At 41.8% G+C, this 15,548-nt stretch overlaps 1 protein-coding gene across 2 annotated transcripts in view; it reads left to right on the plus strand.

Annotated features, from left to right (window-relative positions):
- FMN2 (formin 2) overlaps positions 1 to 15,548 on the plus strand; it is a 414,500-nt gene that overhangs the window by 144,977 nt on the left and 253,975 nt on the right. For both annotated transcript variants that reach the window (XR_015880159.1, XM_088481581.1), the window contains exon 4: positions 3,664 to 3,716. Coding sequence is in view for 1 of the 2 variants with exons in the window: in XM_088481581.1 (XP_088337707.1) it covers positions 3,664 to 3,716 (53 nt within the window). In the remaining variant the exon portion in view is untranslated. The remainder of the gene's footprint in view (positions 1 to 3,663; positions 3,717 to 15,548) is intronic.

The following is a 15,548-nucleotide window of genomic DNA, read 5'->3' on the forward strand; positions in this document are numbered from 1 at the left end:
AATTTTGGAAGCAATCCCAACAACCTCTACTTGCCGTATGCTCCCAGTGACATAAATCAATTTTAATACAAAGAGAGACCACTTCAGCAAAGGACTCTGGAAGATCGCCGGAGGCCAGTTCATCCTTCATCTTTTCAGAGAGCCCATGCAGAAAAGATGCCTTTTGAGCTTCCTCATTCCACTTCAACTCAGAAGAGATAGTCTGGAACTGTATCACATATTGCCCAAAAGTCCATGTCCCTTGATTAACTCGTAGTAGGTCAGAAGAAGCAGAAGCCATGCGACCAGGCTCATCAAAAATTCTCTTGAAGGAGGAAATAAAAGTCTCGTAATTGGAAACTAGCAGATCTGCTCGTTCCCATAGAGGAGAAACCCAGTCTAAAGCTGTTCCTGACAATAAAGAAATAATATATATGACACCTTCGATCTAGGCATGGGGTAATTCTGCGGTAGGCATTCGAACTGGATCTCACACTGGTTGATAAATCCTCGGCAGCATCGGGGGTTCCCATCAAAATGTTCTGGTGATGCCAGTTGAAGACGAGACCTAGCACCACCAGGAACCGAAGATTGGATTGGTGGAGTAGGAGGTGCTACCACCGCGGGAGGAGGAAGGAGCATGGCTAGAGTCCCTTGAATTGACAGCAGCTGTCCGGACCGCTTGTGTAGGAAATTACCCACCTGATGTTGTGCCACCTCTTGATTGTCCATGCAGGTGGCAAGATCTTTTAATGCCCCTGTAGCCTTGGAATCCTTAGCTTCCATTGGGCCTGTGTAAACTGTCACATTTGGCTTAAAGGAATCCCCTACTGAGGGGGTGGAAGCTGAGGTCCTTGGAGGAGAGAGAAGCTGGAGGCGGGGGCCTGTATATATGATCTTCTCATCCACAAATATCAAACGCTGACGAGACCTGTCCAAAGGCGCAGAGTCTAACCAGCTGGGAGGTGTTCAGCAGTGACCCTTATAAACGGGATATGGGTTTAAGCTGCACCCAGCAGGCAGGTCGAGGTCCTTTGGACAGGTTTCTGATACCGTGGGAATAGAGACAAATGGACAATGGCCCAAGAGATATACTTCTACAAGAAGTACCTTTTGCATTGAGAACTGTTACTCGTGTGGATATGAAGGCAAGTGCTTGAGGCACTGTTGTGCCAGGGAGTGGCACTCATAACTGTACACTGGAAAGGGTTTTTGACGTGAAGTTGCATCAGAAGGTGGTACTTGTATTGCACACAGACAGGATGTTTGGACACACTGTTGCACAAGGAGTTGGTACTAGAGACTCGAGGAGATCACGTAGGGAACCTGGAACAGAATAGCAGCAAGTATAAACAACGTTGCACAGGCAACTTCCTTCTGTCCGGAGACTGGTAGCAGATCATTGGTGGACAGTGTCAGCTGACCACCACCATGCTACCATTGGTAAAGGGTAGTCAGGTGTTGTGAACTGTCATGGCTGCATCCATGACGGCAACTGCATCAACCAAGGCACAGCGCAGCTCATGGATGTCCACATAGCTCTAAGTATAATGCTCAGCGCGTCACTGACCACCCGAGGGATCAGGGGAAGCCGGCGCTGTGGTGAGTAATGGCCAACCTGACACAGTGTCCGCACATGGCTAGGGCGCCGGGTCCATGTGAGAGCACAGACCACCAGTAGTGCGTTAAAACAGCCGGGGACGGCTCTGTGTTCTGGTAGTTTTCTTGACATTTTCAGGTTAGCTATACCAAAGCATTTATTACGTTTTTTGTCTTTTTTTTTTTCATCAAATTTTATACAGTTTTATTCCAAATTCTGAAATGTATTGCTGATTGAAATCCGTCGCAAAAGAATCACATTAATATCTTAATTAGTCTTTGAGATATTCAAATTCAAAGAGCGTTCCGGACAAAGGGACTAAGCAAATTATATATAAGATACCTGTATATATATGTTTAACATCATCTTCTTTCTGTTATTCTTTAGTTTGACTACTTTTGCTTGGATATTGCTTGTACATTGTAGTCTTATTTGAATTACAATGTTATAACATTATTATTCTTTATGCAGCCAGTACTATTCTGCATTTTGGTTATTATGGTGATGGGTACTCTGACATGCGCAGTGCACCTCGGTGCACTAGCAATGATGTCACTATTCTGAGCGGCTGGACGGATGGCCGTATCAGGCGCTCGATATGCACATGTGTGGTTTTTGTAGAAATATAAGGTAAGCCGGTTTGGGTTCCAATCAATTTAAAAAAATTGACAGTAGACACCAACTGATAGGTTGACAGGGACAAAAGGTCAACATGGATGAAGATTGACAAGTACAACAGGTTGAAATTGTAATGGTCGACACAAAAATGGGCAACACTTCAGATGCAGGAAAGCACATGAGACTTATAATGGTAGGTGAATAAACGATGACTCAGAGACTCATAACGGTAGCTGAATAAATGGCACTCTTTAATTGTTTCGGGAAGAGACTCCCTTTCCTCAGTACACTAATATAAAGTCCAAAACACCATCAGTAATTCACATGTTAATTTCTTAGATGTACATAAACATGAATGTAAGATCAAAACCTCCTTATACAATAAACCAACTGATCGCAACACAATTTTGTGACATGATAGTTACCATCCACTTCCCACATTGAGAGGTCTCCCATATTCTCAGTTCTTATGAGTCTGACGATTTACCAGTGACCCCATAGAAATGATGTATAAGATGGATACGTTTGTAGTAAGAGGTTACCCACGTAATGAATTAGAAGAGCTCATCAAACCCTCTAACAAACAACCATTGCAAGTCATTATTCAGTGGGTTAACCAATACAGCACAAAAAGAACGAAACTACTATGGCCTATAATAAAGTCTGATCCAGTTCTACCTCTGCTACGTGAATCTAAAAAAAGCCCAGGCTGGCGTGGTTGCATCTTATGTGACCATGCCAGGCAAGTGGTTAAACTTGTATTAATCTGCTACAGTAACTCTCATAAAAATTCAACAATTTGTAACCCTCCCACTTTAGTTAAACATAAAGTGCAGGCCTCATTGAGTGTCCTTCAAAGCTATTGAGACCTTTTTTTTATTACCATTTGCACATGTGGAATAGCTCTGCTGGGTTCAAACCAGAAAGTAAATTGATCGCATAAGCGATGGGATCATATGTTCCTTTATGAAACATAACCCCAATAAACAATTTGGTTTTTGTGTGATATATGGTGAGAAAAAAATAGAATGATCAGGGCTAAAATGTGGTTTATAATAACAAGAAAGTAGTAAAAACTGTAATTGTATTTTGTATTAATGACAAAGTTTGGCATTGATTTTTCTATTCAACCTGTCATTTCAATAAATAGAAATATATATATTTTTGACCATTGCTGTTGAGGAGATGAACAGCAGGGACTTGCTATAGCATTAATTACCTGACACTAAGACCTCTATTAGTACAAAGCTGAGTTGTTTTCTTTATTTGTAAAATAATCACCCCTTTAAAATTCTTATTCAGAATTCTAACTGTACTAAATTAACTGAAAAAAGGGAAAATATCTCTAGATAAAACACGGATCTAATGTATTGTACTGTACTTGTTTCATAGATGATTGTCTCTCTTAAATGGCAGTTAAGAAAACTTTCAAGTAGTCTATTTTTGTTGCTTTATTATTTTTACAGAAAATATTCCATCAGGATATGGATTTGAAAACAAACATGATGAGCAGGTTAAGGTAGGCATTACAGAGTGATCACCTCATAAAGTTAGTGAATTGAGTAATCTTGCAATTCTAGTTATCACACTTTTACATTCTGCTCCTATATAAGTACTTCCTTGTTAATTTGATACAATGGAATAAAGATGTTATTAGTAAAGCACATATAAACTTCTTTCATGTTTTTGCTTACACACATGCCACAATTAGCAACATACTAACACTATAAACTTTGGGAGTTTGAAAAAAATTAAAATAAATACTTCAAAGAACATATTTTGTCAGAACTGACTTTTGACAGTGCATTAGGCAAAATAAATATTTATAGTAGATTTTTATTCTGCTCCATATTACGTTCTGTGCATACTACATGGATTTATGAAGAGACCCTTTTCAAAGCCGCCGCCTCTTGGTTTCGACCACTGGATTTAACCACTTTTTTTAGTTAATTCAGTTTAAATAGTATTTTTTTTAAATCTATTTAAATATTTAATATTTATATAAAATGTACCTAGGGGATGTTATACACCCCCCAACCCCTTTGTCCATAGGACCCCATTGAAATTTCATTACCCACCCCCCATAAAAATAGCCCCCCCAGTGTAAAACCCTCCATGCAATATTAACCCTCACCCTCTAGTAATAATAGGTCCCTGTAGCACCCTCAACCCCAGGGACAATGGGTCCCCAGTTTAGACCCACCCCCACATGTGTCACTATATATGTAATTGTTTTATTTATTTATATATATATATATATATATCTCAACCATGTAATATTTTAATGTTCAACGTGACCCCCCCTCCCGTGCCTAGATCCGCTTCTTCACCTCCTTGTTGCAGGGGGAACTCATCATCAGTCCCCCCTGTTGCAGCCAATCTCTACACACACAGATATCAGTTTACCGGTGCTCAGAGGGGAACCATGTTCCCCTCCTCGCACTTTCACTATAGGAGCATGCACCCAGGAGTACCATTTGCATGGCATTCTAGGGTGCAATTTTGGGAGTGATGTCAACAGTCACAGAGGAGGAGTGCAGAACAGATTTTCTCCATTACACAAAGGGGACACAGCAGGACTGCACTAACGCATGAGATGCGACCTAGTCAGGTAAGGCACTCCTGGCTGCGGTCGCATCTCATTTGTTAGTGCCAGGCAAGTGGTTAAAGAAATTAACCATTTGACTAAGTACTGATTAGGTTCAGTGAAAAATGTTCACACTTAAAAAGTCAAATGAGAATTTGCTTTCCTGCTTCATACCAACTATAAATAACATTTAAATAATGCAAATAGATCACAGCTACCACATTAGCAATATTAATAATATCAGTGGGAGCAATCCACATGCACTCAGCCAATCAGAAGTGGCTGCTGATTGTCACCATCACCATTGTGTATTTTGCAACAAGCACCCACAAGTTCATATATGTCTTTTCTGTGGTCTAAATGGGATGCATTTCAACTCTTTCTAGGGGCCTGATTCAGAGGTGGACACAATGCCAATGTTCATATAATGTAGTTCAGTGATTACTTGCAACTGAGCAAAAATTCCTAAAAACTCCTACGGCGCGTGCAGCCCACGTTATGTACGCTCAAAGGTGCAGTTACAATTGATACACACAATATTAGAAATGTTGTGGAAAAATTCAAGACGTTCCTGGGTGGAGACCGGGAGGCGGTTAATAATGGATGTAAAAATGGGAGTGTCGCAGGTGTGTGACTGCGTACACAAAGATGCACAGCAGCAGACACAGGAGACCATGGTCAGACTGATGCGATTCATACTATATACTGTACAAACCAGATGATATTGATAGTGGCTAACTAAAACAGGGGATCCGTCAACTTTCAGCGAGTGGCTATCTGGTATTTAGCTGCATTCAGCATACAGTATGTTTAAAAAGTATTCAGGTTGGACATGTGGTATGGGTCTGGAAAGCAAGGAACATAAAGGAGTATCAGTGATCTGAATTCCAGTGACAGATCTAAATATCCCTGTATTCTTGGACAGGTCCAAGAATACAGGGATATTTAGATCTGTCACTGGAATTCAGAATGCCCCATGACATGCAAGAACGGCAGCATAAAGGGAGGAGGCTGGAAAAATTTAATGAATGCAAGTTGGAACCATATTCCAACCATAACAAACCTTAAAAGCCATTTCCATTTTTTAATACAAACTGAAATTAATCTTTTGGCTATAGCTGTGCGTATCGTGACCCACTCCTCAGCGGATGTAGTCAAAATGTTGACAATTACAATAGCGATATCACAATGTTGATATTGTTAAAATGTCAATATTGAACATGTCAACATGTGCAGAATGTCAACATAATCACAGTGTCAACATGTGCAATGGGAACATTCTGCATGGACCTGCAGTTTGGGTTTAGGCTGCAGTAGGCTACAGGAGAGGAGGTTAGGGTTAAGTACTAGGTTGGGGATTAGACAGTCATTATCATCATCAGTTGACCGATGGACTTGAAAGACATTGCTGGAGACGCCGGACCCACCTCACCAGGTAAGTCATAGCTAGACCGCCAGGGACGTTTTGTCGAAATTCTAATCATGTTGCCATTTCATCAGTGACGATATAATGAATCTTGACCTGTCAACATTGCACGCAGGTCATCATTTTCATGTTGACATGATGAATGTCAACAAACACCAAACCCATCCTCAGGGTCTAGAACTTCTCTCACCTCTTTTTCCCATGTAAGTTTGTGAGCTTCTTTAGGAGGCTGGCTGTGACACAGCAATATTCCATATAGAGAAGAGATCAGGCCTCTGCAATCATGGGGTCAGATCAGTGCTTCAAAGTGTATTTTAAAAATTGCAGCATTTTAATATTGGAAAAATACTTTATTTGGGAGAGAAATAGTTGACAGAGTTCTGGTAAATCTGGGAATGAGGGAGATCTACACGGGAATGGACACCGTGTTTAGTCCAGTCATTAAATGGCCCAAGCCCAGTGGAAAATCAGAGCTATTCCATTAGGGAAGCAGCAGAGGATGTGAAGAGTGGAGGCTTAACCTATGGGAACAATAGGCCCATAATAGATAGAGTACAATAGGGAACTTTTTTGGCATACTGTAGGAAAGTCAATGATGGGGGGGGGGTTAACATAAGTATATAAATCCTGTTATTATTTCTGCACGGAAACCAGGGGCTAATGTATGCTAACCCACTGATTCCACAGTTTGCACAAAATCAGTGGGTTAGTGCACGTTAATGGGTTTTCCCTGTGTTTTTTTTCAAAGACTTTTTCTTGCAACTCCTGAAGCTGTGAGGAAAAGTCCACCCCTGTGGATTAACGCAAGAGGTAAACCACACCAATCAAATCTCCCGGCACAGATAACCCCACAGCTAATTGAATTCCCCCTATTGTGTTAAATGTGTTGTATAATATTATTTTGATCAATTGGGAATTCATATGCCTACCTCAGAGTGAACTTTTTGAAGAACCATCATTTTAACCCTCAGCTTCATACCATCCCAGATAAAGTCCATAAGGGTTTTTGCAGCTTCCAAATAATGGTCAATGCAATAGGAATAGATAGGCTCTGCAAAAGATAGAGCAGTCTGGGGAGGGCATTCATTTTAATAGCTGCTGTTTGCCCAAACCAAGACATTATTTTTTTCCAAGAGGTTCGTTCTGAATAAATTTCAGCTAATAATCGGGGAAACTGGTAGTGTACAATTGACTGTAAGATTGAGATAATTATATCCCCAAATATTTAAGTTTGCAAGGTTGCCAATGGAAAGAGTACTTACCATGGATAGGCATTACAACATCAGGGTATATACTCAAGTCCAATATCTCAGATTTATCTGCATTAATTTTTTAGTTTGACAACTTGCCATGTATTCTAATCTCTTACAAGAGTTTTGGGATAGTGACATGCGGCTTAGTTACAGTTAAGATCACATCATCAATATAAAAGGCTTAACTGTGTTCCTGGAGCCCAACAAAGATACCAGAGGTGTTCAAATTGAGGCTTATCTAGGCTGATAGAGTTCCATGATCAACACAAATGTCAAAGGGGACATCCATTTCAAGTATAAATCTAAAAAGGACTAGATTTAAAACCATTTGCCAAAACCTGTCACAAAGCAGCGGTGACCAGGTCTCCCCAGTCGCGCTTTGTCTCACCTGTCCTACAGGTTAAGAATATCCAGATTTGCCTGAGAGATCTGTTCAGCATACAAGCTGCAGCATGTGTCTGTGTTGCTGGATTCCCTTCCAGGATGATTATGCACCTGAGAGTCTCTCTCTCTGTGAGGTCTGCAGCTTCTTGATTACAGCAGAGTTTGCAGTCCAGCTGGTAGTGCTGGGCCTGAATTGCAGAGTTCATATGGAAGTATTGTTTTTTAGTCCTTAGTGCTTGACAGTCTCTCTGCATATCCACAGTGTGCTCCACGCCACAGTTTCCTCCAGAATATGAGATGGGCATCACAGTCAGGATCAGGTGATTAGCCAAACACAAATCAGAATCAAGTCTGGTATCACATGATACTCTCAGCCAATCCCTGGACAGCCTGGGGTATATAGGGAGCTTCTTAAACACTCCCAAGCTGCCAGTGCTTTGTTGTTATATCCTGCTGTAAACAGCTAGAGTATTATCTCCAGTTCCTCCAGCATTGTGACTTCCAGCGCAGTTTCCATATCCTAAAATTGTGAGCGTTATGCCCTTTCTTGCTTTATGGATGTGGAGAAAGAGTCAACTGTGGCAGAGAGATGGTCCATTATCAATCCTGAGTGTGCAGCAACTGTTACCCAAATCTCCACCCCTCCTTAGGGTAAATTCCACAGAATGCTGCTTCAGTGGGCTGACTGCACTTTTCCCGACATACTGGGGTTAGAAAGACACAGGAGCTCATTCTTGGGGAATACTGATGTAAATCAGTTGATTGCAGCTTGTTCAAAGGTGCCCAGACAATCTCCTATGGGGCAATTGCTGCTATTGCTCGTTCCAAGTACTTTCTGGACCCATATTACCATGAACTTTGTAACTGACCCGCTACCTTTAAATAAGTACATCACCATCTAGGTAGTGATGGACCATTTCTCCAAGATGGCACACTTTATACAGTCTTCCTTCTGCACCAGCCCTGGCTCAACTCAATGGTTGTCCCACTGAAATTATTTCAGACCTGGGTGTACAGTTTGTGGCCAAGTTCTGGAAATTCATGTTTAAGACCTTGCAAATCCAGCTCAACTTCTCCTCTGCCTATCATCCACAGTCCATAAGCCAGGCAGAACGGGTCAACCAAGATCTTGAAACATTCCTACTCTTATACATTGATTCATCCTAGGATAATTTGTTTGAACTCCTCTTGGCCTGAATTCACCCAAAGTAATCACTGCCATGCAGGAAAGTGATCCCCAACTTGCAACCATGAGAAAAGGTCTGGTTATCCACACAAAATCTGCTTCTTCGAGTACCATCCATGTATTGCATCCCTTTGTCACTTTGGACCCTTCAGCATTTGAACACTTTGAACACTTGAAGTCTTGAACACTTTGGCCACATCAGCCTCACCACAGTTCCAGTTGCTACAGTTAGCCATAGGGGCCCTGACCAGAATTCCAATTCTCATAGTGCCATCATAGGTTACAGAGAACATTATACAAGGGTGGTTCAATAAGTAAGGTAACAAGATCTCCCAACATCAGTTGTTGGATGGCGGGGCTGGCAGAATCATGGCCAAACATGCGTAGTGTGATCAGATTTCTATTTCTAAAGGGTACATCAGCAGCTATAATTTATCACCAACTTGCCAGGGTGTATGTTGATAATGTCCTGTTACAGAAACAGGCTTGAGTTTGGTACACTGTCTTTGATAATGGCTGGACAGACGCAGAAATCTTATCACACTACATTTGACCATGTTTCCGCCAGCCTTGCCATCTTACAAATGATGTTGGTATAGTATGACTGATATAAGGTGCAGTCTAATGGCCATGAGCGGAAGCAGTGGTCTACCTGCTCTGGCCTGGCAGGAAATAAGAATAAAATAGAGAACATCACACGCTTGAGAGGTCTTGTTACTGTACCTTACTTAATGAACCACCCTTGTAATATAAATAGTGGGAAAAGAGAAAGGGGGAGAGTTGAGGAAAGTATGGAGAAAGAGAAAGTTTGTGTCAAGTCTCTTTTGAAGACAATATAGTATGAACCATAGTTTCAGGCCTTACACCACTCCTGAGCTGTAGCAGATAGCCTGTGCTGAGGAGAGGAGATCGGCTTTTGAAAGGTCTCTGGTAGCTTGTGATAATCCTAAACTTTTTGAGGAGCTGGTAGCCCTGCTCCATCCTATGAGAAGGAGGTCTGAGTTGCAAAGAAGGATCCTTTTTGGCTCTGCGTCCCCTGCAATTGTGCGGATGTGTGTCCTCACTCTGTCAGGACGGTCCCGGGAGTATACAATTCTGCAACTACTAAGTAGCAGCACAATCAGTGGCTGCTTTTCAGAGCTGTCATGCCTGCTCCAGAGTAAAATTCAATGGATCTTATATTTAAGCTTCCACCTCCGAAACTTGCAGCGAGTTGGATACGCAATTTTTGGGTCTGGGATTTGCCATTGTCATGTGATAACAGAGGGTGAAAATTATACTATGATGCTGTAGGCTATTCATTTGTAAAATAGTTTTTCTTAGTTTTTTTAAATTCCCTTTCATACTTCACAACTAGTCTCAAATCTAGGTGGCAATCACATGATCACTTAGGAACAAGCACCTGGAACCTGAGTCGTGGCTAGAATCACAAGGAGTAATGTGAACTCCATTTAAAGTACCCACTCAGCTACTCAAAAGTGTCTGTAGAAACCAAGGGGCTGGTTCGGAACAAAGTTAGAATGCAAATCACATTGAACTCATTTATCTACACCAGGGATGGGGAACCTCCTGCTGGGGGCCATATAAGGCCCTCTGAATAATTTGGTCTGGCCCTCTGAGCTTTATTCTGCTAGCCTGAACTGGCTAGCACGGTGACTAGAATGGCACACTGCAGCCAGAATCTATGCAGCAGTGCCACCTGGAGCATCCTTAGAACACTTCAGATGGTCACACTGCTCCCTTACAGCTCCCTGGATCATCCTCTGAGTATTGCTGTAATCACCGGCGGTTGTGGCCCCGACCCGTGTGACATCACACGGAGGGAGCTTGGCCTGCACTGGGCTTGCAAATAATGTTACATATATCAAAATATACCTTGGCAGAAAAAAGGTTCCCCACCCCTGGTCTACACTCTCTAATATCCAGTTTAGACCACTTCAGTTTACATTATAAATGGGGCACAAATCAAGCCCCTGACCCCATGTGTGTACATTTACAAAGCAAGCCTCATACTGCTATAGAAGTATTTTGATATAAATGTCTTAAACAAGAAATATAAGTGCCCAAGACAGGAGAACGTACTTTTACTCATGAAAGGTATTAACCATGACCAGTATCAAGTCTATTTGTCACATTATTATAAATTAGTGCTGACCCCTGCAATATCATCCTGACTGAATGGCAGACAATTTCAGAACATCTCTCAAGACAGTCTAAAGGGTAAATTTACTAAGATTTGAGTTTGGGTGAGATGACAAACTCGGGTGAGTGTAGGCATGTTTTTCATCTCGCAAATTTACCAAAGACAAACCCAGGTGAGTTTGAGAGAGATTTCTCTCTTCTCACTCGTAAAACTCAGATGAGATTGCAAACTCGAAACAACTCACCATAGGGCAAACTTGAAAGTACTTTTCATGAAAAAGATGCAAATCAGGAATTTATCAAGAATTGAGATTACAATCTCGGGTGAGATTGAAGCAAACTCACAGAGAAATTGAAGTTTCAAACACTCCACCTCCTGAGCAGCGAGTTTTGCAGAAACATACACAGATTAGTGTGATTTGTGTATGTTTCTGCATGTATATCTAATCTAAAGTGTATTTTTTTTAAATGACATAGGGACCCCCCCCAAAAGACATAACCAGCCCCGGACTGCTCAGCCAGTCCTGGTTCCTAAAGTTACATGGAACAATCATGAGTAGGGTTCCCCCATAATTGAGGAACCAGCACCTGGCTGCAGAGCCAGTGCTGGTTTTAAATATAGGGGGGGGAAATGTGTAGGGGTCCCCCTATATTTAAAACCAGCATCGTACACAAACCGACCAGGGTGTAATGTAAGATCCTATACTCACCTCCATCCTCGCGCTGGTCTCCGTAGCATCCAGGGGTCACACTGATAAGTCAGGAGCCGGTTAGCAGTGTATGTGGTCACACACATACACTGCTAATGTAAGTATATGGATTGGGTTCCTGTTTTTGCATTTTGCAAAGACCTCTGGATGCTACGGAGACCAGCGCGAGGATGGAGGTGAGTATAGGATCTTTATTCCAGGTACTCTAAACGGGTTCCACTAGAGAAGAGGACCAACCAGCTGGCAGCAGGTAAGTATGTGTGAGTGAGGTTGGTAGGTGTGTAATAAAGTTTTACTTTAGACGGTGTGTGTACTGTGTTTTTTTAACTATTTATTTTATAGTGTGGGTATGGGTGCCGGCCACCTGATGGCACTTGTAGTTCCACAAGTGCCTAAGGGCAGGCATGCTGGCACCTGTAGTTCCACTGTAAAATACAATAGTTTGCAACTATTTAGCACATTATTTCCCCCGTACCCACTGCGCTAGGGGTGCGGGAAAGAGCCCCAGGCTTCAGCCTAAGCCTGGGGTTTTGGGAGAGGGGGGACCCCTTCTTGGGGGGTCTCCACCTCCCCTGAGATCCCTGGCTTGGGCTGACCGGCTTGGGGTGTTAATGCTTTGGCCCTGGAGACCCGGTGATAGGGTCTCCTGGCTGTGGCATTACACCCCAGTTGGATTGAGTCCCCTGCTGGTTTTAAATATAGGGGTCCCCCCTATATTTAAAACCAGCATTGGCCCTACAGCCAGGTGCTGGTTCCTAAACTACAGGGGAACCCTACTCATTTTGTTCCTCATAATTTTAGGAACCAGGACTGGCTGAGAATTCCGGGGCTGGTTATGCTTTTGGGGAGGGACCCTTCATCAATTTTTTTTTAAGATTTAACCTTTGCTTAAAAGGTAGACCACACAAGCAGCCTTCACATATCTAATTGATATGTGCAGGCTACTTGCTCGGGAGAGTTTTGCAGAGAGAAGACAATGCAATCTCTGGTGAGTAATCTCATCTAAACTTGCTACTCGGGGGAGAAATCTCGATCTGCTTCACCATCGGCCAACTCACTTTCAGCTAAACTCACTTCTTTGTAAATTTGCAAGTTTAAAAACGGGAAAATCACCCGATTTTTGGCAATGCAAATCGAGTTTAATAAAACAAACTCGATCAGACTCGATTCTTAGTAATAGATTGAGACAAAAAAAGGGGTAGGGAAAAAAAGAGGATAAGGGATATATCTCACCGCACTGGTATATCTACTACTGAAAAATAAAATTTTGGAAAGGCTATGTCCACAGGTATTCCTTAATGTAGAAAGAATAAATAAACTGGTAATGGAGTATGTGGTGGTGCTGCTCAGAGTTGGCGACAACAATGCAAAAAAGAAGATAAAAAATTGACCCACAAGACTCTATTATGGAGCACTCTTATAGCCTATATAAGTATTAATTATAAAACATAACTTTTAATACATCAAATAACTTAAAATAGACTTACAAAACAGATATAATAGAAAAAGGCGTGAAAGTATATACATGTGTGAGGGGCTCAACCCTCTGAGGGTGGCGAAATATGAAAAGGAATAATGACGTTTAACATATAGATGACAATCACAAATACATACAATACAGAAACAATGTAAAATACACCCAGGGAAAAAAGAAAATATCTCATAAAAAACAATGTTACTGCTTTCATGAACAAAGGTGGAGAGACTGAATTAATTTCTCTCCAGTGATGTTAATCGCTGTAATTTATTCACAACAAAAGGCACTTATTAGATACCGTTAGACGATAAAGGCTTCTCACACCCTGACTTTTTTCTCTCCTTTCTTCTAACGGTATCTAATAAGTGCCTTTTGTTGTGAATAGATTACAGCGATTGATTGATTTCCCCTTTACAACATCTGGCAGACACGCTGGTAACTCGATGATACCTGCATCTCGCAGGCTATTACATTTCCCACAATTAAATTCTGGTACAATAAGTAAATGAATTAATTAAAAAAACTTTATATAAACATATATAAAGCTCTACTGATCTCCTGTTTATATTAATTGCCGTACCTTAAGAGTAACTCTGAAGTACTCCAACTATAACAATTATCACATTTCTTGAGGATTATATACAGCCTAACAGAAAAGAGTGCATACATTTTCACAGAATACAATTAGATATTAAATTTAATCATTAGAATACATTAATTAAAAATATACAATTCATATGAATACTGTAGAATAAAAATCCATACACTCTATAAAGCACAAAATAAATATTAGTTAAAATGCCATTTGGATGAACTTGGATGAACATCTCTGTAGTCAGATTTATACTTGTACAGTAATTCCAACTTTAGGGCAATTGATTGTTCCAAAGCAGGTGTTGAATTACAGTTGGATAACCCTCCCTCCTCCTCCTGTTCTGTTAGGATTACAACAACTTTCAGCAAATGGCTGGGTATGTTTTTTTTTAGCAGTGATTCTATATATGGGGGGAGATTGAGCAGAGCATAGAGGTCTATGCTCACCTGGCAATTATCTGTATCCTACAGTTTGTGGAATTTCAGAAACTTTGTAATTAATTAAACAAAGGAACCACAGTGTGCTATATAATAAGCATTTTTGGATTATCAGTGTGACTATGTTGTTGCTATTTATTTGGATGCATTTTTGGCATTAGTTATCCGACTGTAATTGAACACCTGCTTTGGAACAATCAATTGCCCTTGTTGGAATTGCAAGTGTAAATCTGACTGCAGAGTGCATATTTTGGGATTGGCGAGACCTATTACTGAGGTGCAGAGTATAACGTGTCGGCAGTATTCACCGCAAGGAGGTTTGGACTTAGCTGCGTCCGACACGCAGGTCGCGGCCCTCTGGTTAGGTTCCCTAATACAGGTGCTTGTGTACTCTGGATGGAGCAGAGTACAGCATAGTTGACAAGCCAGGTCAGAACTGAATGGACAAGATGGTACCAGGGAGCAGACATATGCAGGTCACATAGGATAGACAAGGTCAAAACCATAATACCAAGTGAAGTACCAGGGAAGAGACAGGTCACAAACAAAGACAAGATCAGGATCAAGCAGTAGGTATCACTGGGAATGCTGGAGTATGGTTTGGGAGCCTATACTTGGGCACAGGAGTGCTCCCAGGGACTTCCTTATATAGACACGGCTTGAATTAAGCGTCTCCTGTGACATCACAAAATGGGAGTCTAGCCCTTTAAATTTTATTTAGGTCAGCGCACGTGCCCCCAGGGGAGACACGGCCACCCGCACCATGCCGCCGGGAGGAGAAGGAGGACTAAACGGCAGTGGGCACTGAGGACTCCCCACCCGCTGACTAGCGCCACCAGACCCAGTAAATGTGTGCCGGTGTCCAGCGCGCTGTGACATTACCCCTTCCGTTAGGGGTGGGCACTGAATACCCCACAAGTGGCTTGCCAGTGAACTTCTGGTGGAATTTCCAAAGAAGTCGAGGTGCATGAATATTCGAAGCCTTAAACCAAAAGCGTTCTTCAGGACCATATCCTATCCAGTCCACCAAGAATTGAACCATACCTCGAGAGATTCTGGAGTCCAAAATTTGTTCCACTGGAAGAGCCAAAGGTGGATCGCAGGGTGTCAAAAACCAATTAGGAACCAGCGGTTTCAAAAGGGAGATACAGTAT

The sequence above is a fragment of the Taudactylus pleione genome, unplaced genomic scaffold (assembly GCF_031769625.1).
Source record: "Taudactylus pleione unplaced genomic scaffold, aTauple2 ptg000275l, whole genome shotgun sequence".
Lineage (NCBI taxonomy): Eukaryota > Metazoa > Chordata > Amphibia > Anura > Myobatrachidae > Taudactylus > Taudactylus pleione.